At 34.2% G+C, this 25550-nt stretch overlaps 3 protein-coding genes across 6 annotated transcripts; 2 read left to right on the top strand and 1 right to left on the bottom strand.

The window, feature by feature from the left end:
- The first annotated feature begins 1117 nt into the window (after window positions 1-1117).
- On the top strand, window positions 1118-7395 carry LOC140959129 (agmatine deiminase). The gene is made up of 10 exons (XM_073416904.1): window positions 1118-1303; window positions 1568-1681; window positions 1753-1842; window positions 1931-2015; window positions 3077-3132; window positions 3241-3319; window positions 4046-4180; window positions 5362-5594; window positions 6585-6743; window positions 7078-7395. The coding sequence occupies exons 1-10, from the start codon at window positions 1217-1219 to the stop codon at window positions 7162-7164; spliced, it is 1125 nt and encodes a 374-aa protein (XP_073273005.1). The 5' UTR covers window positions 1118-1216; the 3' UTR covers window positions 7165-7395.
- A 2607-nt stretch (window positions 7396-10002) lies between these two features.
- LOC140958676 (uncharacterized protein At5g41620-like) lies at window positions 10003-12666 on the top strand. Of its 2 annotated transcripts, none has more exons than XM_073416210.1 (3): window positions 10003-10210; window positions 10602-10667; window positions 11244-12666. In XM_073416210.1, the coding sequence occupies exons 2-3, from the start codon at window positions 10605-10607 to the stop codon at window positions 12519-12521; spliced, it is 1341 nt and encodes a 446-aa protein (XP_073272311.1). In that variant the 5' UTR covers window positions 10003-10210; window positions 10602-10604; the 3' UTR covers window positions 12522-12666. The 2 variants fall into 2 exon arrangements, with proteins under 2 accessions (XP_073272311.1, XP_073272312.1); XM_073416211.1 differs by having other exon boundaries at window positions 11199-12666.
- A 3845-nt stretch (window positions 12667-16511) lies between these two features.
- On the bottom strand, window positions 16512-20525 carry LOC140959659 (bifunctional nitrilase/nitrile hydratase NIT4B). 3 transcript variants are annotated; one of them, XM_073417603.1, is made up of 6 exons: window positions 20306-20525; window positions 19620-19799; window positions 17893-18186; window positions 17275-17556; window positions 16989-17142; window positions 16512-16903 (listed from the first exon to the last, which is right to left on the bottom strand). In XM_073417603.1, exons 1-5 carry the CDS (start codon window positions 20451-20453, stop codon window positions 16994-16996), a joined length of 1053 nt encoding a protein of 350 aa, XP_073273704.1. In that variant the 5' UTR covers window positions 20454-20525; the 3' UTR covers window positions 16512-16903; window positions 16989-16993. The 3 variants fall into 3 exon arrangements, with proteins under 3 accessions (XP_073273704.1, XP_073273705.1, XP_073273703.1); XM_073417604.1 differs by having other exon boundaries at window positions 16512-16805; XM_073417602.1 differs by having other exon boundaries at window positions 16512-17142.
- Between the last annotated feature and the right edge of the window lie 5025 nt (window positions 20526-25550).

Here is a 25550-nt window from a genome sequence, read left to right as displayed (position 1 = left end):
AAGGATGACGGGGCAGAAGCGAGGGCGAGACAGTGAGAGACGAAGACTGATGGTGAGAACTGAGAAGCGAGTCAGCGGGCTGCAAGGTTTAGGGGCTTATTGGCTTAACTTTTTTTTTTTCTTTCAAGCAGACTTAAAATCACACTTCCAAAGTGTGAATTTAATCTCCCCAAGCTTCTTTTTAAAAAAGACATGTTCGGCTTCTATGAAGCGCACAAGCGAGCGCTAGCCTTGCACATCAATGCAAAGCGCTCGCTTCAGAAACTTGTTGCACTTCGAAGTTCCATGAAGTGCTTGCCTTGTGCCTTGAGTCGCTTTGCGTTTAAACGACCAAAGCGAACGCTTATCACAACTATGCATTCATCTACAGATGGTCAGATGGTGACATGGTTCTAAAATTCGCTAGGCACTAGTCGAGCGCCAGACTAGCGCCTAGAGCCTAGGACGCCTAGGCAGAGACTAGACGCTGCTAGGTGGATTCCACGGTATCAAGAGACTTGTTATGGTTCTTAGACTAAATTTCAGCCAAAATTTTGTTAAAATCCAATTGACACCTGGTTCATTCATCATGTTTCTTCTACTTAAGGAAGATCAGAATAATAGGCAATGCAAAAGAAATCAAAATAAAGAAAAAAATTACTTTTAGGGTCTTGTTCTATTTGCTTATGTGTATAGAAGTAAATATACAAAGAAAATGAGAGTGACGTGTTAGGGCAAGCGCAAGCCAACAAATCGTGGTTTTAATTGGCTTTCAATCCCAAAAAATTATTTTTAACATATAACAAATATTGTTATTAAATATATTTTCTAATAAACGAAAAAATTAAAATTTATCGAGATGAAATTAAAAATAAAGTTAGCAAATTTTGATAAATTGGGTATTTAGTATTAAAAATAATGATTTTTTAAGAGAAAAAATAATTTATAGAATTTTTTAAGTATAAAAAATATACTTGATTTTCTCAAATATCAAATAAAAATAAATAATAAACCAACTGGTATTTTCCTAAGGTACGTCTCAGTTACCCACCCGTTTCAAAATATCTGTAGCTTCCTCGTCATTGTGCTATAGTCACTCCGATAATTTAATATACGTCCAATTTTTTGCCCTTTTAAGGCCCCGGTGGCTTTCAAAATTATTGCAATAGTAAAGCAAAACATCCATAGTCTGCGGTAATCTTTCTGCTTTTGCGCCACCGCAAATTGCAAGAGACGAATGGAACTCAAGGGCACTCCTATTGACCATGGATACTCCATGCCTCCGGAGTGGGAGCTTCACTCCGGATGCTGGATTGGTTGGCCGGTGAGTTTCGTCGGTTCGACCTGGAACTTTTTGTTTTTATCTGTGTTACCATTTTTGATTCGTTTTCGCCTGCATAAACTTATTTTCGGTGAATTTTGTGTGTTATGGATGTTCTGTTTGGTGGGTTTTTTTTTTCTTCGCTGTGCTTGAGATGGGATTTCATGGCCACTGATGTTTATCAACAATTATGTGTACTTTGTGCCTGTATCGGATGGCGTAGTTTCCTGTTAGATCAAAATGTTATCTCAATTCTGCGTTTCATAGGAACGGCCGGATAATTGGAGAGATCACGGAGTGCATGCTCAACGTTCATTTGTCAACGTTGCCACTGCGATTTCAAGATTTGAACCCGTTAACGTGTGTGCTAGTTCTGAGCAGGTTGGCATAACTGAGTTTGTAGTATTCTCTATATTTGGTTCCTTTTTTTAAGATGATAACATAAATGGCAGTGGAAAAATGCACGTAGTCTTTTGCCCGAACAAATCAGGGTGGTTGAGATGAGCATGAATGATTCTTGGCTCCGTGATACTGGTCCAACGGTGAGCATTGATTGCTTGGTTTTTAGAACAATCGATTTTTCCTTTATGATTAAAGTTATATTTTCATATTCGAAATTATTATTTGCAGTTTGTTGTGAAAAATACAATCACAGATACTGAGAACCCGGGCAGCAGGATTGCAGGGATTGATTGGAACTTTAATGGTTATGGTGGTAAGACAGAATAGTTGACCCTTCAGTTCTTGTTCTCTGATAGCTTGTACACGAGTTTTGCACTTGAATATTACACCTTTTTTGTCAGATTTGTATCAACCAAAGAGAATAATAGTCTTAGCACTAGAGTATCCTTACGGTGTTGCTTGAGTTTTTTTTTTTTTTTTTTTTTTTTTTTTTTTTTTTTTTTTTNTCAAGCTCATCATTGTTTTCGCTTATGATTTTTGTTCTTTTATGTTGTAATTTTGTTTGCCATTGGCCAGCATTGAAGCTTTATGCATGAAGATAAATTTGTATGCGTAAACTGGTTCACATAAAACATGTCTCCTTAACAAGGAATTGCTTTGTGTTACTCAGTATCCAGCTTCTTAAATTAAATTAATTTTTGCTTCTCATGGGGAGAACTGACTACAAAGGCAGCCAAGATGTTACCTTTCCTTTTGAATGATATCATACCAGTTGTACTTTTATGAAATAGTTATTTTGCATTTCATTCATCTGGATAATTCCTCTTTCCTGGAGTCATCTGCATCTCTTTGTTATTAATATGAATTTATGCTAGTTTTGCTGTCGCTTCTCTTCTATGATTTCAATTTACTTTTTACTAGAATCCTATTTTTCTAGGGCCTTGTACTGGCTTGTGTGCTTTTCATTTGTGCTGCAACAAATATTTTCTTGGGTGCGTGTTTCTTTGTTTTAGTTTTGGTGTCGCTTCTCTTCTATGATTTCAATTTACTTTTTACTAGAATCCTATTTTTCTAGGGCCTTGTACTGGCTTGTGTTCTTTTCATTTGTGCTGCAACAAATATTTTCTTTGGTGTGTGTTTCTTTGTTTTAGTTTTGGTGTCGCCTCTCTTCTATGATTTTAATTTACTTTTTACTAGAATCCTATTTTTCTAGGGCCTTGTACTGGCTTGTGTGCTTTTCATACGTGCAGCAACAAATATTTTCTAGGGTGTGTGTTTCTTTGTTTTACGGAAAGAATGTTCATTCCACGTTTATCATATTCTCTTCTTGAAATGTGACAAAATGTTATAACTCAAACTATTTGATTTACCTAGGCGTAGATGAAGGTTGTTACCAAGATTGGAGCCTTGACCTCCTTATTACTAGAAAGGTTGGTCAAGTTCTAACCAGCGGAAAATTTGAGACTGTCCAATCCTTACTTGGTCCAAGGTGCAGTTTACCACATTTTCATGTTTGCTTCTTAATATTTTCATTTTAGGTTCTGGAAATTGAGAAGCTTCCAAGGTTTCCCCATTCTATGATCCTTGAAGGCGGAAGCATTCATGTTGACGGAGAAGGTTTTTGAAATTCTTCATTTTTTTTCTCAGTGAACAAAAAGCTTGCAAGAATCTGCATCAATTTGTTATGCGTGAAACAGAATAATAAAAACTTATTAGGAACTATTCGCTCACAATTAGTGATTGCAGGACATTGGCGCTATGTTTCTAGAAGAAAGAAATATCTTGAAGCTAAAAGAAATGAGTGGAAATAAAATGATATATAATCATGGTGAATTGAATGCTTAGGTTTGTTATTTTTTATACAGTGGATCAAGTTCTTGTAATTTACGTCTTCAAAGCTGAATAGTCGCATCCTGTAAGTCAAAGTTTGGATTTGATAAATGTGAAAATATGGTAATTTTGAGAAAGTCAAAATCCTTTTGGAAGAAGAAACGTGATATTGCTGGTTATAACCTTTCTGCATCTGAGAACTTAAATTGGAATGAAACTTCTTGCCACCAGTCACCTGATTTGTTAATCGAGAAATAATCATTTTTAACCAAAAATATGTTATGTTTGTCTGAATCATTATCCTTAATTGGTTGTTATAGACAATATTTATTTGATGTGAAATAGATGACGTTTTAGTTGGTGATTGTATCAACATGTTAAATATAATCTGAAAACCAATCCTTCCAGAACACAAGCATTTGCTAACATAAAGGAGATTGATATTTAAGTTATGTGAATACTTTCGTAATGTCAAAAGTAACGTGAATAATTAGATTTTGTTTCTTCCTTCAGGGACTTGCCTTACAACCGAAGAGTGTCTCTTAAACAAGAATAGAAATCCTGGGTTAACCAAAAGACAAATTGAGGATGAGCTCAAATCATATCTTGGAGTCAAGAAGGTCATCTGGCTGCCTCATGGGTTATTTGGTAGTTTTCTTGTTCACTTTCTGGGTTTGCAAGTTTCCTTTCAAGTTTCCGGAGACCATTTATTTAAATCATTGAATCTTGAAATTTAGGCCATTCATCAATGAAATCTTAATTGACAGGTTTGGTTTATTACTTTGTTAATTTTGATTGAAGATAATTGATCGTTAATGAATAACTTCAAGTTTATTAACATGTGAAGCCTTCTTGGTTTCTCTTGGTTCCCATTTGGTTGAAGAGGCATGGTTTGTCGATCAGATAGTGCCAGCACTAAGTTTGCATGATGGTTTTCCATGAAGATATAAGAATAATATTATATATTAAAATCATGAGTTATGCCATAAAACTCAACTCTTGTGGTTGATGGATCCATTATGGCTTCAAACATTGATTTTGAGTTACGATGTCCTTACCATTGTTTCATAATTTTTCATTGTGTTTTATCTCCTTGTTAACATATAATTTAGTAAGTGAAATTTTTTGCTTCATGATAAGATTTCTTGTCCTTTTAATAATCAGTAAACTTCTGGTGTATCTTCGAGTTAATGAAATTGGGTTGGGAAAAAAAGAGTAATAAATCATGTACTTTGTCAGTGCTTAAAGTTTGTCTTGCTTATGTTTAGAGACAAGATTGGACTGTGGACTTTCATTTATTTTAGACAACAGTAAATATAATTAGGTATACGAAAGCTCGGTCTTCAGTGAACTTAAATTTCACATCCATGAATTTTAATGCTTGTAGTATTCATCACGCAACTGCTGAGAAGTTCATTTAAGTATACGAGTGCTGAGAAGTTCAAATCTTTATGGTTATATTTGTCATTTTACACTCAGACTTAGCAATTACGAGTTAAAAAGTATCATATTGTTTTGTGTATATATAGTCATAGCCAAGGATACTTTTAGAAATAAAATAGCCATTTAGGATTCAGAACAATACATATGGACGTCCTTGAAAGAAATTGTGGTTATTACATTTTACTGCTTATTTGCTTATGTAGTTATCTTACTTGACTCGGACTTCAGTGAATTCGTGTAAAACGCCACTATCTCACATGCTTATTTCTTGGATATTTCCCATCTGAATTATTTCTAATTTTTTTAACAAGTTATTAGTTTTCCTAGCATGAATTTTTATCCTTAAAAGCAACACGGTGTCCTGATTCCTAGATCGTGTCCTTCAGGGGATAATGACACTAACGGGCACATTGACAACATGTGCTGTTTTGTAAGACCTGGTGTTGTATTGCTGTCATGGACTGATGATGAGAGCGATCCACAGTATGAGCGTTCTGTGGAAGCCCTTTCAGTTCTTACTAAAGCCACAGATGCCAAAGGTAGAAAACTAGAGATAATCAAACTTCATGTGCCTGGGCCACTCTACATGACAGATGAGGAGGCTTCTGCCTTGGAACAGGTAGAAATTATGCTTATTTGTCATTCGACTCCTTGTGTTCTGGTTCCGTTCCATACCATGCCAGCTGATGATCAGCATATACAGGGGGTATAAACAAACCAAATCTACTACTCATTTTTTTATTCTAGCTCAACCTCGAGTTTTTTGTCTTTTCAAATCTCAAATATTAACTCTTTTTGGCTCAATTTTGGCTCGTTGAAACTTTAAAGTTTGAATTCAAGCTCTCTATGTAAAGGCTCAAATTATGGCTTGAGCTCGATGATTAAGTTTGAACTGTGTTAAGCAAATACTCGAATTATGGTTCAAACCATTGAGCTAATTCAAATTTAAATTTATTTATAAACTACTAGTAAACGTACAAAAGCCCGCTATCAACTCATAAGATATCATACAAAATGATTCAGGTTTTAATTCTACTCAAAAATATATAATGTTCGGTCATTTTGAATAGAAATCGAATAATATTCATGACAGCTCGGTATATTTACAGCCATAGCATATTTTAGAAATTATGGTACGAAATGGTTATACCTTTGTTTTACTGATTTTGGGTCCTGCTTATGATTGCTTTCTATAATGCGATAAGATTATTGAGTAGTTAAATCCCTAATTATTTCCTCTTCGTGAAAGTAAGCACCATTTTTGTGTGTTGACAACGAAAATGCACAAAGAGTTTATCCATGGGTGATTATAACACCTATCTGCTCAAAAAGGGCTACCATAGTTCAAAGATAAAACAAACATAAAATCGAAGACATCACTTTGGTTTTCCATATTGTGATATCTTGTTCCACATCCAAATATTTTGGGGCAATATGAATTGGTTTATAAGAACGTGTAATGGATCTTCAAGCAACTTAGATTAATCATTCTTATTCTTATGAAGTGAATACATATGTAAAGTAATGATATGTAGAAACCATTTTGCAGTGCCTCACCTCACCTGCACAGTTCACTAACGTTTCCACTTTTGACTTGACGTTTCAACAGGATGGCAATGCTACACCAAGGGTTGCTGGCATGAGGCTGGCTGCTTCATATGTGAACTTCTACATTGCCAATGGAGCAATTATTGCACCCCAATTTGGTGATGAAAAATGGGATGATGAAGCTCTTCGTGTCTTGTCTTTGGCATTCCCAGATCGCGAGGTGAGAAAGTTTAATTCATGTTAACAACGAGAAATGGACACTCATCAGCTGAATGGTGGGGTAACCAAATTTTTTATTCCCTATTATTTCTTTGAAGTTTGAGTTTCTATTATTTCTTTGAAGTTAGCAGGCATATGGCATGAGTTCTTTTGATCTCATTTACCCTCTCTTGGGGAGAATTTTGTGCTCATTTTCAGTTTCTTCTTTGTGATCCTTTACACGCTATGGATCATATGGAATAGCAGATGTTGATTTGTTGTTAGCATTTATGGTTTGTATTTGAAATTTTCTACATTTTCGCGAAAACATCATTTTCTTGAGACTTGTGGTTCAGATTGTCGGAGTCGCAGGTGCTCGTGAGATTGTACTAGGAGGAGGAAACATACATTGCATCACGCAACAGCAACCGTCCTGTCCATAATATCTTTTATGGTGCAAGATTGCTTTGAATATGAATTCAAACAAACATATAATGGAAGTTTTCCAGAGTCTTACAGTGAGAGAGATGAGAACAACCCGGATTTGAACAAGAAGGCATGGTGAAAAACTGTAGTCGGGTTGTCCAGTTTTCCAACTAATGTTTCGCACTATCAGATTTTTGTCATGTTTTGGTGAGAATTTATGATATATTTATTAAAAATAATTACATCTATCTCCATGGAGATTTATCATTTTTCAAGTTCAACCAACATGATTAATCCTGAATTTCACATGATCAAGCCTAGATTTAGACTGAAACCCAATCTGTAAACAGCAAATTGGAAACTTAAAACTAAAAAATACGTGTTATACCTTCAAGAGTTACAAGATTTGATGTAGAACTGCGGCGGGAAGGATCAAATTTTTCCAGTTCTTTGCTGCCGTGATGACGAATTTGATCTTTGAGTATAAATCTAGGCTGGATCATCTGAAATTCAGGATTAATCATGTCACAAAAACTTTTGTGAGACGGTCTCGCGGATCAATTTCGTGGGTCGAATATTTTATTTGGGTCATCCATGAAAAAATATTATTTTTTATGCTAAGAGTATTATTTTTTATTGTGAATATCGATAGGGTTGATCTATCTCACTGATAAAGACTCGTGAGATCGTTTCACAATAGATCTACTCTAATCATGTTGCTTGAACTTGATTACTTTAGAATTTTCTTTTGGTTTGCCTTCTTATTGAGTCGGGTTTACATATACATACCATAATGACCCATCTTAGATAAGGCTTCGGTCTCAGCCCATACGTCTAAAAATATGTTTTATATTAAGTTCAGATAATAAAAAAAATTATATTTAATTTTAAAATTTTATTTAATTCAATTAATTCGAGAGTCCAAAACAATCTTTAGGACCACAAACTCTACAAAAGTTGTATTGAAAAAGAGGTAACTTTGCATTAAGCCCTCGGAAATTTGCAAAAGAAGCATAAAATCCGTGAATTAAACTAATAGGTTAATAAACTCTTTATTTTCCAAAATTCAATCTAAAAAAAGTCTATAAACTTGTATTTGATTTTTTTTTTTTTGCTTTTTTTTTCTTGACATAAATTGACCGAAATGCCGAAAAAATAAAGCTGTCATTCGTCGGGTTGGCACGTTCCGTCACACAATTTAAGTGGGTATACATGTATTTTTTTAATGAAAGCTGTGAATTTTTTTAGTATTAATTATTTTGTGTAAAATGTAGATGTGTGAAATCAATGATTAGAAATTTTATTAATATTTTTTTGAAATATTTATTAATGAAATGAAATGAAATTTTTAATTAATTTATAATATATATTTTTAATTTTTTGTTGGCCGACCCGCCTAATACACGACCCAACTTAGACTGAGTTGGGCTGGAAATTTGCAACACATCGAGATGAAGGGCCGGTCTGTCTCGCCATGTGTTGGCCTATTTGACTGTTGTACCGAAAAGTTAATAGCTAGATTTTTTTCTGTATATAACTTATTTATACAAGATTTTCCATGCCTATCCAATGCATGACTATTAATGTAATATGTGATATAAACAAACATGTAAAGGTGTCGATTCGGGTTGATCGGGTCGAGTCGGATAAGGTAATAATACTATTCAAAAAATGAGTCATATACAATTTAGTATGAATTTTTTTGAAAGACCCAAATTCAAAAGATTGGTCTTTTAATTTGGACAATTTTTTAAACCCATTGACCATTTCATAATTTAGATTATGGTGAATAAGTTAATTAATTCACTGACTTTTATATTATGATACTATATATGTCGATTTTTATAATATTTTACATGCTTAATGAATTAAATTAATGGAAAGTATTCTTCTGTTGACCGAATTATTGTGGTGATCAAATGTCGATTATTAAAATTAGTATATAATATATCTAATAAATGTAATATAATTAATTAAATTTCATTAAAATGGTGAATGATATGGAGATTATAATTAAGGTTGTGTTTTATTGGCTTCGTATAATCATATAATTAATAATCTAATCCAATCAAAAGTTGATTATTAATCTCATGTCAATCAAAATATTGAATTAAAATTACAATATTATTTTTATTTATATTCTTTAATTGTTGAAGAAGGATAAATTTTTAATTTATCATTTTATCTTAAATTTAATAAAATCAAATATATTGTTATTTTTTCCATACAATTAATATTATTATATTAAAAATAATCTTCGTATGAAACGATATCAAATATCTATATTTGTGAGACTCGATTCATAATATATTATATTCAAATTCAAATATTTCAATTATCAAAATGATCTTAATAGGATGCACATCATCTCATTTACCTTTGACAGAGGTCAACAGTATTTATTCAAACAATGGTCCACCATGTTAATTGACATTAAAATATCCACTTATAATATTTAATTTTCTAGATTATTATTAATGGCAACAACTTATTTATATTTAAGGGAAATTGAATAATTCTATGAGGAAAATGTATTTTAATGTAACACATTTGATAGATTAAAACGTATTTATTATCAATATAATCTCTTTTAATACAACGCTTCAACTTCAAGAATGTTGCAAATAGAAGATTAAAGTAAAAAATCAACAATTAAATTACCCACATACGTAGCTTTGNACGGTAGTTGTCCAGCATATCAAATCTATATATTTATATATATAAACAATCTTCATTAAAATAATCAAGAAACGTGCTCTCTTCATTAACATATTCTCTCCTCCACTTTCTTCAAAATATTTATATATATAAACAATCTTCATTAACATAATCAAGAAACGTTCTCTCTTCATTAACATATTCTCTCCTCCACTTTCTTCAAACTTCTCCTCTTCCAAGAAATCTTTTTTCGACAGTTGAGAGACCTTTGTGGTTGTCTCTCCATAACAATTTGACATCAAGTCATTTGCAACATTTTCCCCTCTCCACAAGTTTGAAAATCACAGCTGAATTATGTACAAGGGCCTCAAAAGATTTGCATGCCAACACCACAGTTAAAAAAAGGTAAAAAGTCCAAAACTTGCTCCTGTTTTAGAAGAAATTTAAACCATTTCAGCCTATTTCTTGTCCAAAACTCCGATTGATTCTTGGGATACATCCATGTATATATAACATAAATGGGATTCATACATGAACTTTTTTATTTTTAAAATAACACTTGTTTTGATTTTTGTTTCTGTAACATGTTTAAGAAATAATTTACGAAAATAAGTCACAAATCAAAGAAATATTTTTGGCTAAGATCGTATATCATCAAATCGATCCATACACAGATATTGAATGTACAAACTGTTTGGAGTGATGTATACATACATAATAAAACAACCTATATTAAGCTACTAGATTCTTGATTTATCAATGTATTAAATTTGTGTTCTTTGTGTGAAATTTGCAGAAAATGGATCCATCAAAAGGGAGCAATGAATATAGTTCACATTCTCCTTGCAAGTGCTTGTTTGAGGTATGGTGAAGTGAATAAAAAAATCTTTTGGTATTTTCTTGATGGAGGGCTAAAAATGTAATTTCCATAGATAATTTAGAAAATATTGAGTACCTAGTGTCTTCTGTAAAATCATGTGATTTTAAATGCATTAGGACTTTTGAAGCCAACCCCCCCCCCCCCCCACCCCCCAACAAAACCCACCACGAAATGGACAAAAACATAAGTTTACCTTATTACAACTTAGAACATGTTCTGGTTTTCCCATGGGCACCACCTAAAAAACAATATGTCAGTGCTGTNTCTGTCACTCGAAATAATGTCCGTTTTACATGTATTTGTCTGAAAGTATAACATTCCCAAGCAATATCAGGCATTGCAGCTATTGAAATATAGCGCTCGACCATTTTAGGGTTCAAATATTTGAGTTGCAGTGTTTCTATCGGTTATAGTCTTTGGTATGACAAGAAGCGCTTGATCCTACATTTTAAATTTTGAATTGCACAGATACATAGTTTCTGATATTTACTAATTTTCTATTTCGAAATCTAGATCAAAATCTTGATTCTTTTGTGGTGATATTTGTTATCAAACAAGGCCATGCAGGATGATCATTCACAGATCCAATCCCAAAGTCCATGTCGACACAGAATCGTATCCAAGAATCGACTCAAAGATGTAATTCACTCACTTGAAACATCTAAAGAACTGCTCAAAGCATTGAGTCGCATTTGGCGCCTTGAACATCAAACTTCGGCAAGCTTATCCCTTATGTCAGCTCTGCAGTTTGAGCTTGATAGGGTTTGCGTACAAGTCAATAAGTTACTCAAAGAACAAAGCTTGGAAAGGGGTGAAATTGATCTAATCTTGAAGCAGTTTCAAGAAGAAAAAAGGATTTGGAAAATCAAAGAAGGAGATAGGATACAACGTGCCATTATATGTATATCTGGAGAGCTTAATAAAGAGAGGAAGTTGAGACGACAAACTGAGAGACTGAACAAGAAACTCGGTATCGAACTTGGAGAAATGAAGGCTTCTCTATCTGTGGCTAGCAAAGATCTTGAGAGTGAGAAAAGGGGACGTAGACTTCTGGAGCAAGTGTGCGAGGAAATGGCTCGTGGCGTTGGAGAAGACAGGGCTGTGGTAGAGCAGATAAAGAGACGATCTGATAAAGTTCGACAAGAGGTCGAAAAAGAGAGGGAGATGCTACAATTAGCTGATATATTACGCGAGGAACGTGTTCAGATGAAGCTTTCGGAAGCTAAGTATCAATTCGAGGAGAAAAATGCAGTTCTTGATGAGTTGAGGGATGAAGTCGAGGCCTATTTGCAATTCAAGAAAACTGAGAAACAAGAGAAAGCCTCTCCAACATTTGATAAGATTAAGGAACTCGAGGTGTATTTGAGGGAAACGTTGCCTGGATTGTGCAAATTCCAATCCAATGATCAAGAAAACCTTGAAGTATGTAAAGAATATGAGCCTGCAGATGATCTACATTCCATCAAATTCGACTTGGACGATATGAGTAAGAGTTTCCAATGGAGTTGTGCAGTTAAAAATGATGGAACCAAGAAACCAGCCATTTGTACAGAAACCAAATGGACCGATAAGAGCACAGAGTGGGAATTTAGTACCAACAAACATGGGGATTTGGAGGTGCTTGATAACAGAGGATTGTTCGAATTTGCATCACAATCTTGGAAGAAAAGTATGGAAGATGAACTCGAAAGATACAATATGATTAAAGATCTAAGGGATCACATTGTTTCTGGTTCAAGAATTGCGGCAGCGTCTCAAGACTTGGATGATCCAGGCCAACAAAATGTTGCTTCTTCGAAAGACACGGAGAGGTTGGCATGTGAAGTATACCGATGATTCGACGATGTTTTCATATATTTAATTTATGCTAATTTTTGTTGGAAGGGAAATAAAATTCAACCATGTTGCGTCCAAGAACGTAGATTCAATTTTGTTCCATAAAAAAAAAACACAAGAATATACACATTGGTGTTACATTTTTCCCGATAGTGTCACTCAAATAATTGAAAAGCTCAATCAATTGTGATGTTTTTCTTGTCATCTTGCACATGGCCTAGTTTTAATGGCCCCATGTAATTTATATGCATTACATAGTCTCTCTGTGTGTCTTCTGCTTGTCAGATTTCACAAGACTACAATAACCCACAAGTTTTTATCCATCCAATTGACATAAATTTTCCAATCCTTACGCAATCAATCTCTCAGTACACTCTCCCTTCAAAATATTTGTGAAGAACTTCATTATACGATATATTCCTTGTCAATTTGGTAAATTATTTTCGTCGAGTGAGGACAGAGATAGTGTTGATTATGTGCTTATGATGTTTCGTCGGGGTATTACCTCCAGTCCTCTATTTCACTTCTATAGTATGATAGTAGAATAAAGGATCTTGTGTTTTTGGGTGGTTTTGAAATGAAAAATAGATTAGTGGAGAGAAAATTATTTTGTATTTTCGATTCTCTTGTGTTCTTTGTTATTAATAAATAAGTGATGTCCTTGAGTGAACGTAACTTATCGTTGGAATGAATCACTACAAATATTGATGTTCATATTCGATTGTTGATTATATGTTTGTGATGATGTTTTGCTGTAATGGTACGTTTGATTTAATTCGCCTGATATACCAACAAATAGTACAATAATATTTGTGATCCCCACAAAATTTAAAATGAAATAGAATGTAAACTATATANTATAGAAAGAATAAAGAAAAGATCTGTCAACTTACCCCTACATTATTATTCAGGCACTGAATTTTGTTACATGTTTTTTAATTAATTTTTTTTATTTAAAATACATACATGATTTGTTTACCGATCAAAGAAAGTTTGACTGCTGATACCCAATAATTGTTGTAAATAAAGAATTAAAGAAAATAGGTGGGATTATTCAGATCACATGCATTCAAATCATTGGTAACTACAGCTGGAATTGGAATTGGAATTGGAATTGGAATTGGAATTGGAATTGGAGCTTTAACAAGATAGTAATGACATCAAACTTCTAAAAGAAATCATATACTTCAGTGTGAATTATTATAATGAGAAAGCCTCCCTTAATTCCGAATGCCTCCAGCAAAGATCATACAAATTTTTATCTATCCACGCTAGGGACGGGCCGAGCTGCTGGCGCGCGAGGATATCCTCCCACCCCACAACTTTTATACCCCTAAAAATTGAAAAAACATCACATCTCCGGTGACTCCTCTGCTATGCCCGTCCTTGGTAGGAAAAATGAAAAACATGTTCCATTTCCGCTAACTCCCCTGTGCCCGGCACCAGCAGGAAATATGAGGACACAATCCAGACTCCTCTCCTGGACCACCCACGACAAGTAAACAAATGATATCATAAACCAAGGGCGGGTGGTCAGTCTGATTTGTGTTCTCATTTTTCCAATCGGGGCCAAGCACAGAGGAGTTAGCGGAAATGGATTATGTTTTTCATTTTTCCTACCAAGTACGGGCCTAGCAAAGGAGTTAGCGGATATGTGATTTTTTTTCCCATTTTTTCCGTTGAGGCCGAGCCTAGGATAAGAGTTATGCTGATGTGTTGGAGGATGTTTTCAAGGGTTACAGCTGGGTGTCGTTACTCAGGAGCTCGGGGTAGCATCAATTAGTGATCAGGAACTCAGGAGCTATGGTTACACCAAGTTCCCATTGTCATGGTTACAATGAGCACAGATTTTATAGGGGATTTCAACCATACACGACTTTATTTTGTTAAGCTGATCAAGATATAAATAAGAGTTATAATAGTTTTCGGATATTTGGTTTTCTGACTACATGATATTGCTTGAGATTTCTCCATGTGGCTTTTTTGATATATTATTATGCATTTGCTATGCAGCAAGAAAAACATATATTTTCAAGATTTTCTGCTATAGGGGATATTGACTCAAACTTTACTACATGGTTTGCGATTTTTTCTATGTATCTCTTGGATATGGACGTTAGTTCAGTCCTCATACTCACCTCGGAGTTTTTTGCCGTTGTGCCTCGGATATCTTGTGCTTGCCTGAAGGAGTGCTATGATCTTCAATAGTCATTATCTTAGTTCGACCCCTCGTCAAACACAAGTCCTTGGCCACTATCTTCCTAGAATGGACGGGTATATATTTGTTCATTTGGTCCTTGTAGACTATATGGGTCCGACTCATTTATCCGGTCGTCGCAACTAGGGGAAGTTGGTGAAAAATCCCCAATCAAAACATTTCTTTGGGTTCACTCCCTACCCACAAAATTGTGGTACTATGTCATACAAATTGTGGTACACTTCATGTGGAAATGTGGTACTAAAAAAGTACCCAAGACTGAACACAAAAAAAAACGACGGCTGGGGACTGATTGCCAATTTCCCGTCGCAACTACTTGAAGGGATGTTATTATCATATGCGATTATTCTGCATTCTCTAGCTTTTATCGAGTCTTCTCATTTACCTCATTGTCTCGACTTGAAGGGAGGGAGTGGTGATACCTCTAAAATAATCCATTGACATGTCACATGGTATGTCATCATGTTTTAACACGTTATCATGATTTTCCTAGTCAATTCAAGAATAGTAGGAGCATAGTTATTAAAAGTGTGCGCCCGGTGCCTGGGTTATTTCCCAGGCGAAGCACTTGAAACAAGCGCGCTTAAAGCGTGCGCCTCTGCCTAGGCGCGAGGCTCCGAGAGGCGCAAAAGCGTGCGCTTTAAAGAATTGGACTGATATTTTGTAGGTGAATAAAAATTAACTCGAACTCAACCAAATTTGAAGCTTAATTAACAAAGTTCATGGCTATTTAATGATTAAAAAAACTATCGCTCATTTATGCAAGATTTTTTTAACAGAAATTTCATAAGTTCTTTATTCAAACTTTTACTGTAATTTTCCTTCTTTTACGGTGATAATGATAGTTGAGCAGGATGATAAAGAATTTGATGATTTATATGATAGTGTAATCTTTTATAAAAACTTTTAATCTAATTTCTTCTACACTCATGACTTATCATTGCGACGACGACGACGACGATGACGACGATATAGTTGCAGACGTTGAACAAGAATTTGATGATTTAGATATTAGATTTTTTTTAATATACTATGAATTGATGATTTACTAATGAACTTTAAATAATTAATTTTTTTCTGGTTATGATTAACATTACATTATCTATTAATGAACTTTTTATTTATAATATTTGTTATCTTTGTGAAAAATATTTAATTTATATAATATTATAGTATAAAGCACTTTATATATATTGAATTTTAAAATTTAACTTAAATGCGCTTTCCTTCGATAAAACGTGCACGCGCCTCAGGCTCCAAGGTATCCTAGCGTTTTAGTACGCCTTGCGCCCAAAATAACTATGAGTAGGAGAATAAGGATTACACGATGACATAGACCCGACATCTTTGAGGCGTATATTTTTTAATAATTTAAACAATGGTGAATTGTTTAATATATATCAGCTTCTCCTCCTCAAGAGGGGGATCAAAATTTTATCGGTCTCTAACCCTCTCTCTTTACACACATTCTCTCTCATTTTTCTACTTTCCATGGTTGTTTTACCAGACTTAGGGATCGGATGGGTCATGCCGGGAGATATCCCGGTGCCCCCTAACTGGTTTTTTCATGCTTTTCACGCGATATTGGAGGAGGGAGGACAATGAAGATCTGACCTAAGAGGAAGGAGATTTGGGAGAGGATCATGTTGAGTAAGAAAATTTCACACAATGACACATCGACTCCAACTCTAAACACAATAACATGCATAACGCTAGATTCAATTTACTTCTAGCAGTAGCTTAGTAGCCATCTCAACTGACACATATCAGGATCATACAAGTAGACTTTTAAATGGCAATCAGATAACATACTATCATCTAAATATGTAAAGAAAATTACATCACGTATCATCCAATATATTGACGATAAAACAAATTATTATTAGCGTGCAAGCAACAACAAAAATCATTAATTTACATTTCATCTTGAAATAACTGTTACTAAATTTAAGGAGTGGCTAGAATGCGGTATGAGCCTTTAAACTGCACCAAGGCTCATGCTTCATGTTGAAGGCATGTATCGAAGGACTGAGTCTCATTGAGCCTAGAGTTTAGGCGCATTCCTTCTGTGATTTTAATTTTTATAATGGGATTCACAATCAAAATCCATATTGTGGAGAAGGATTCTTTCCAAGATATCAACAAAATAAATTTGGGCAAATAGCTGAACATTGAAGACAAGTTATTCAGGGGATGATTTCAATTTTAAGAGCCACCAATTGTTTTAACAACACGGGTTAGAAAGGTACCATCACTATTGAGAGGTCTCAGATTTCCCAGATGCTGATGTGAATGACACTGGACACATGGGGTGGTCCTTCACGATCAGACTGAGGACTTCAGGACGAGCATAATGACCAACCACATCAAAATCAAATTTTGCACGAACTACCTCCCCAAGATCTGCATATTTAATGTTAATTTGATAAGAAACATCTTGAAAAGAATACACTTGATCACTGGACGAAAACCACAAGGCAGCCAAACTCGATAAAACTCCAAACCAATTATCAAAGTTGAAAATTAGAGGCCTACCTAAATCAGCAGAAATAAGCGCCTCTCCTTCATAATTTGGGCCTCCCAGTACAGTTCCTGATGGTGAGATTATGACGCTACCGCCAGCACAAACAACAGAATCTGGTGTAAGATCTTCATCCACGCCAGAAAACACGTACTCGGGTGGCGGTGGATAATCTTTCCTTCTACAGAACTGGTTGGCAGATAGAACGAAACACCCGCCTTCCAGAGCAATGTGGATCATCGATGATTGCCACACATTTCTTGCATCAGCTGTGGGTGCACAGTATATTTCAACACCTGAAAACATTACCATCCTGAAATCAAGTAACACGAGTGGATTGGCAGATCAAGATATTCGGAAATTGAGTAGACCAAGCCTGTAACTTAAAAATCATATCAACTTGTGGAAAGTTATATACTCGGTATCATCGTATGTTTGGGAACTGCAATTGTAAATGCAAATCCAAGTGGCTGTTTATGTGGTGAAATTATCAAAATATGACACTTGGATTACTTCATAATTTAAGAAATTTGAGTTATACTATCATTGTCAGCTATAACTCTTCATACAATGGTAAGCTTATTTCATATTTTAGTACAGTGAAAAGTATAAATACCACTAAAAATTCTGACCTTTGGCATACATAGCCGTCCTTAGAAGTGGCATCCTGTTTTCCCAACAAATTGCTGCACCAATTTTTCCAATAGGAGTCTCAAAAACGGGAATTGTGGACCCATCTCCGAAACCCCAAATTATGCGCTCTAGGGCTGTTGGCATGACTTTTCTATGCTTTCCTAGATAGCGACCTTGAGAATCAAAGAACAAAACGGCACAGTACAAAGTATATCCGTCTCTCTCAATAACACCCATCACTAGATGCAGCTTATATTTTCCCGCCATAGCAGCCAAACGATCAACTTCAGGACCTAAAAGGAAAATCAAATTTTCATTAAAACTCCAGTCCAGAAACTCTTAGCTAACCTGCCGCCGCATTCTTTTAAGATTTACACATCATGTGCTTGGCATAAGAGCTCATGGGTTTATTTAAAATAAACATTTTTACATTAAGACACAAAATGCATGTGTATAAAAAAACATATACTACCTCTGTCCCCATATATTGGATTGTTTCTTTTTTCATACAGATTAAGGAATTCATTGGACATAACAGTTATACAAACAACTTTTCAATTTACCCTTGTTTAATTAGTGATTATAAATATTAAATAGTTTGTTATTTTTCCAATAGTTAGTTAATTACAAGACCCCAAATTAAATAAGAGTGTATTAGAAAAAGAATAGAAAAAATATTGCTGAATATGGATACATGTCTGTATGTTTTGGATAAATGTCTGTATATTTGGGACAAACTAAAAAGGAAAGTTGAAATATATAATTGAGATGGATGGAGTATATCTTAATATATGTTTGGCATTACAACTTTTTACATCAAGATTTTGTAAACAAAAATTACTTAAAAATAACATTTATATCTAATCATATGTTTGGGTGTAACAAAAATTATTTTAGCTACCAATGAACCTTCATGTTTTTATATAACTTCACCCACCTAAGCAAGAATCGTCACTGATGGTTGTACAACTGAGTTACTCTCTCTAATTATACGTTTCTGCAATGTCACAAAGGATGCACACACACCGGCCCAGACCTCTACAGACCCAATACATAGCTCGATCATGTTAAAAAATGTCACTAATAAACAGTTCAGCATGGGAAATTCCGGAAACTTTTGTTACTTCTTCCTGGTGAACTCTAACCTGTTTTATTTATTTATGTTTATCCATTTGTTTCGAAATAAGAATAATCATTATCCCATGAGAATAAATAAGGAAAGAAATAGCCAAATAGGTTAGGGAGGTTTGATTTTAGGAATAATTTTTCATTTTTATTTGGCCAGAACTTGGGTATAAATGCGAGTATCATAAAACACAAAGAATTTCTTCCTAAATATTGCTACAAGATCCAGAGTGCACTCATTAATGAGCCTCTACCTAAATTCATCACGAAAGTGAAAAAGGAAGTAGATCATCCAAGACAAGGAGTATCACAGATCTTAACAAACAACTGATACACCGTCCCATAACTCGGTCAATATCCCTAGGCCATAACAGTTTCATGCCACAGGAATCTCTATCCAAATACTCCAGCAAAGCCCCACATTCTGCTGATACCTATGAGATCTACGAATTCAATTTCTATGCTTAAAACAAGTCCTGTGGGTAAAAAATCAAGCTAATCCTATGGTGCAGTTGCAGAAAACGAAAGGCAGAAACTGTGAATTGTGGACTCACAAAATCTAGACAGCCATTATGTGATATTACGGACGCTAAATTCTTACCAGGAACATCAATAGCGGCAGCATGATATTTTCGGAACTCTTCCTTACCCTTGGCCGTACGGTTGCCAATTGTAACACCAAAATCTGATCCACGGGGATAGCCACCTATAAATGCTTCCGGAAACACAACTAACTGAGATCCATATGATGCTGCTTCAGCCAGAAGCCTCTCAGCTTTATCTATCAGAACAATCACGCATTTTCAGTACTCTCATACAGCAAATTCCAGAGGGCAGAAGTTTATCACACATGAAACAAGAATCACAGTATCTGCCCTATCCCTTTCCCAGCAGGTGCAGCGAGCCAGGGATTCTAGTCTAAATAGAAGTTCATGATTTTCTTAGAACATAACTTGCACTTGTTTTGAAAAATTCCATTTGGAATGTGACATTTTTTTCCCCTTCGGCTACCTACCTCCATACAAGGTGCTGACACCAAAAAATAGAGAAACTTGATACTCAGTTGATTAAAACAAAACAATTAGCCTTCTTCCAATGATAAAACTCATCAATTCTATTTCAACTGGAAAATATTTCCACCCTAAAGTTCCCTAAACCGTAAATTTCCCACCCCAGCCAAACATGAGCATGCATAATTAAAAAAGAAAATCATCAACATAAGAAACCCAAATAGCAAATGAATCCAATTCATCAAGAAAAATGAAAAGAAATTGAAGCGGAAGCCACCGAGAGTGGCGGCGGTGTCGTAGAAGACGGTGGCAGCCTGAACCACGGTGGCGCGAACGGTAGGCGGTCCAAAAGCATCAGCACCGCCCATATTCACCTCTGCAAACAGTGGTCCTTCACTTACAGCTGAACTTGGAATCAAATCCATGTTTCTAGCGTTTGATTGATGAGCCAGAACGAAGCTAAAGGTTTCTAAATTAAGTAAAATTCTAGCGTTATTTGATTTACATGTATTTTTCTCCGTTAAGTGTATAGCGGGTTCACGTGTCTAACCTGGGTTGGATCCGTCTGGTTTAGAGACGAGACAGATCCAGGGTTAGGATTGTACAAAATTTCGGTTAAATCGAATTAACCGTCGGTTCGGTGAATTCGGAAGTTCGGTTTTGAAATTTTAGAAAATCGGTTAATTCGGTTCGGTTTCGGTTTTAATTTGAAAAATTCGGTTAAACCAAATTAACCGAATTAGTATATATATTAATTTAAGTTGTATATGGGCATTAAAAATACATTAGAAGGAAACCCAACTTTTCATATTTTAGAAAAGAAGCTCATTCATCCAATAATTTTATCTTCAATATTTCTATTTATTATTGGTATTTTTTGTTCAATGTTCCTTGTTATTAATAAGATCTCCATTATTTTATTTTTTTTTGTGTTAAAATTCGTATTTTTTAAAAAATATCGGTCGGTAACCGAAATAACCGATTTAAAATCGGTTCGGTTAATTCGGTTTCTATGAATATTTCGATCGGTTCGGTTATTTGAAATAAAATCGGTTAAATCGGTTATATGTCTATTCGGTTCGGTCGGTAACTGAATAGACCGATTGCACACCCCTATCCAGGGTATTAATTTTCTGGGTGGAGCGAATCTCGGATCATCCCAAACACATCTCGTTGTCATTTCTATCCTCAAGTCTCCTTTCATCTCATTGTCTCTTGTCCTTAAAAAAGTATCTTAATATATAAATTAATTATATTTTTTATATTTATATATTTTTTGATTTTTTTGTCATAAAATTGAAAATAATAATAATTTTTGAATAAATAAAATTTAAATTCATTATTAAATTTTTGAAAAAATTTATTTATTGTATATTTATAATATGATTAAATGATATTTTCTAATATTTTCAATTAGTCTATAAATTATAATATTTTTATTAAAAATTTACATAATACTAAATAATGTTTTGAATTGTTTTACATATATGTGTGTGTGTGTTATNACACAATTTTTATATAATATTCTCGGATCAATTCACCCTTAAATATTATCAAAATTATTTACCGAGATTACATTGAATAAATTAATTTCTTATCTATGTAAAAAAATGGAAAAAATAATAACAAAAACAACAAAAATACTTAATATTTTACTTTTTGAAATTTAATAAAACTTTGATTTAAAAATTCATAGAATAAATAATAATTCTAAATTTTAATATTTAAATTGACTCTTCTTAACTTAAAAAACTTAATTAGATAGTAAAATCGACAATAATGCTAATAACTACTATAATATGAATTTTCAAAGTTTGAAAACAATTTTGAAACTTGAAATTTTGATGTAAATGATTATATGTATAAAAATGATTATATAACAATGAGTTATTAGGATAATTATATTAGGATTTATTATGCGATATAATTATCATAACAACGTAAAGGTTAAACTGAATAGCGTAGAACGAATTGATACCTTCAAATACATTATTAATGTGAAATTTGAATGAATTTATTGATTGAAATAAATATTTTGATTACGTAAATAGATTTTCTGTACTGAAATCTTAAAATTACATTAAACTGGAAACGAAGAATTGAGGTATGTTGCGACCGAGTAACATATGACATGTATCTATATCATATGATATATGCTTCATTGATTTGACTGAAAATATGTGTCTATAAGCCTTATTTGTTGAGTTGATGTGACATACACGACATTCATGATTGGTACATCGATGTATAAAATAAATATTTTTTTAACACACATCGTTTTATTTATACATCGATATATGACATGCATGTTGAGCTATGATCATTGGATATCTTTATATCATTGGATTTTGATTCTGGGGTTCTGAGCACGATGCTATGTTTGGCATTATGTGACCCTTAAAAACATAGTCATTCGTGGCCTCTATGATTGATTGGTTGAGATTTGGGATTTGATGGCGCTTTGTCGACGCTATCATACAGACCATCCCTTATACTTGATTGAGGTCGGTGTGCCAGCTCGAGTACATTGATTTGATAGCGATTCGATTGGTTCTGATACATTCTCAGTGGATGAGCATTTGATCTGATATCTCCACGACATGCATGCATTGCATATCATATATCATTGTGTAGATACATGTTGTATATATTATAGTTGTTCCATAAAGAGTGTTTGCTCACCCCCAAGGAGGTTGTTGTTGTCTTTGTGTGTGGACAATGGCAGGTACTCCAGGTTATCAGGAGGCCAGAAAGGGTACTTCTGGAGGGAGTTACATCTGAGTTGAGGTTGAGGTTGAGGTTGAGTGGTCTATCCCAGTGTATATATGTATCTATATACTTGTTTGTATGTAGTTAATGTCAGTCATGTGTGAGCTTATTTTATGATGTGATATATTTAGATGAGACTTTATCATATACTATTTTTAGTATTATAGTTATAGTTGATACATTTTGGGCTCGTTGTAAAGAAAATTTTTACTCGTTTTCAACTGTAATTAATTTACTATAATCAAATTATATTGTAATAACGATTAGGAGTCAAGTGTCCCATATAATCACCTAAAACAGATTTAAAAAAATGTCTTGTTCAATCAGTGCACATGATATGGATGTTTGTAGAGAATTGCGTTTGGATCATAATGTTGAATGTTTGAAATATTTGTGAATCACTCTTATCTTTCATGTAAAATAACAAGAAAAGACAAATATGATCACCAAATAATAATAACCAATGGTACTTGTAAAGTTTTTTACACGTGAAGGACCCTAAATATCGTTGTTGATTAGTTCAAAAGGTTTGGATGGAAAATATGGTTGTGGTTTGAAAGATGTACGAGCATGTTTTGATAACTGACAAACATTACAATGGGAAAAATGCAAATTTTATTAATAAACAATGATGGAAATAATCTACTAATATACACAAAATTTGAATGCCCTATGAGATAACGTCTAATATATCACTATCCTTATTAGATTGAAACTTGGAAATGGGTGGACCAGATGCATTGGATGAAGGTGCGAGATGGACTTCATCTTAAGGATGTAGAGGCCTGCACAACAATCAGTATCGCCAATCGTCATCCTCGATTCCAGGTCATGAAATCACATGAATCAGTTGAAAAATGGTAGAGCAATGTAGATCTTTATTTAACATACTGACGGATAATAAGTTACAATGAAGTGCTTGGAAAAATAACATATTATGTAAGCATAAATCCAAGGATAACCAGATGGAACCCGACCCGAACACCTTAGTACAAGACTCATTTGTAACCTTTACTAATTTTGGAACAGTAAAGTGGCTGAACGATGTGAAAAATCGCAATTGTTCAACCATATGATCAGATGTACCAGAATAGATTATCCAGTAATTTGATAAATCATTCTGACATAAGGAAGCAAGTGGAATGTCATCTTGGATTGCCTATATCAATTAGAAGGCGACGACGGAGGAGATAGCTACCCAAATAGTCTTTGAAGCACTACAAGTTAATCTAAAGTGGACTGCTCCGAGACAGTAGCAGCAAGGGAATGCCGTTCTTGTGCAGGCTTCCAGTCTCCGGGTTTTCTATGTATCTTCCATCAATTATCCAAATTGAGAGTGGATTTCTTGAAAATATCGAACCACGGACGTCCTGGAATAATTTTGCTCTTACTGGCTGGTGAAGACTGTCCATATTTTATGTTTTCTGGCCAGGAAATTCACTGGATTTGGAAAAGAACTGTCATTGAAGTGCGAAGTCAAAGATATCAGAGGATGCGAATGTGTTCTACGAGGAAACCAATGTAAATTTAAGTCGGGTTTCCTTCTGAAAGACCTCGGAGATTGACGTGCACAACCTAGGAAATGTCTCGGTACCAAGGATTTGGCCTCAAACATCATCATGGCTAGAATGTAAACCCATCAAGAATTTAAAGACCCTCTTGTTTTCAATAATGGATTGATATAACTTCTCATCCTTTTAGCATTTGCAGTCGTGTGATTCAGTAGAATCAATATTTTGCCAATGGAGTATAAGGACAGAGAAGAAATTAGTCACAATGTTCTCGTCCTAGCGAAGGTCGTGGATGGCCAACTCAATCTGAAATATTTCTGTCGTATTGTCCCTACAAGAATATGTTTCTTGAGCAGCCTCCCATATTTCGTTTTGCGATTAGTTGATAAGAAAATTTCCTCTAGTATCAGGGGTCATTGAATTAATTAACCACAACATGATGTTGTTGTTGTCAGCCTTCTATATCTTGAATTTAGCATATGTGGAATCCGGGTGAGACACCGACTTGTGGAGATAATCTTTTCTTCCACGACAGCATATAAACATCAAGATTGATTGCGACAATGACAGATAATTACACCCATTTAATTTATGGTACGTGATGGAGATCGGAGATCGGAGACGATCCACCCAAGTTGTGGGTCATGGTCGCCGAAAAAAGTGTAATGTCAGAAGAAGAGACCATTCCATATTGTTGTCATTGGCTGATCATGATTGATGATACCATGAAGATAGATATACGAGAATGTATATGTGCTGGAATGGAAGTTTATTCCATTGAAGAAAAAACGAGTAAAGCTGCTACACATATAAACAAAAAACCAAATCAGTATATAACCCTAATCTAACTAACTTAAAGTTTAAAATACAAATGAACTGATATAATCTTATCTTAACAAAACAATTTATCCATATCAATTTTTAGAAATTAGACAATAGTAAGTATAACTAAAATAATTGGTAATTTAAAATCTTAATTAACGACAATTGTTAGGATTGATGGGATATAAATATTGAAACACAATAACTCGGTTCTAGAAATATTGCACACGGCCAAGAAATTAAATCGAGTTTGGTTTTCAAAATAAATTGTAATTGAAAAACACATAAGATGTTTCAACAATGCATATAAAAAAAGTAGCAATAATAAATAAATGCGATAAGTAAATAGACACATATTTGTTTATGGATGTTTGAAGATTAAAAACTACTAAGTCATCATTTCTTCCATCTAGGAATGAT

The sequence above is a fragment of the Primulina huaijiensis genome, chromosome 15 (genome assembly GCF_012295235.1).
Source record: "Primulina huaijiensis isolate GDHJ02 chromosome 15, ASM1229523v2, whole genome shotgun sequence".
NCBI classification, from domain to species: domain Eukaryota; kingdom Viridiplantae; phylum Streptophyta; class Magnoliopsida; order Lamiales; family Gesneriaceae; genus Primulina; species Primulina huaijiensis.
This window is presented reverse-complemented; position numbering and strand designations above follow the sequence as displayed.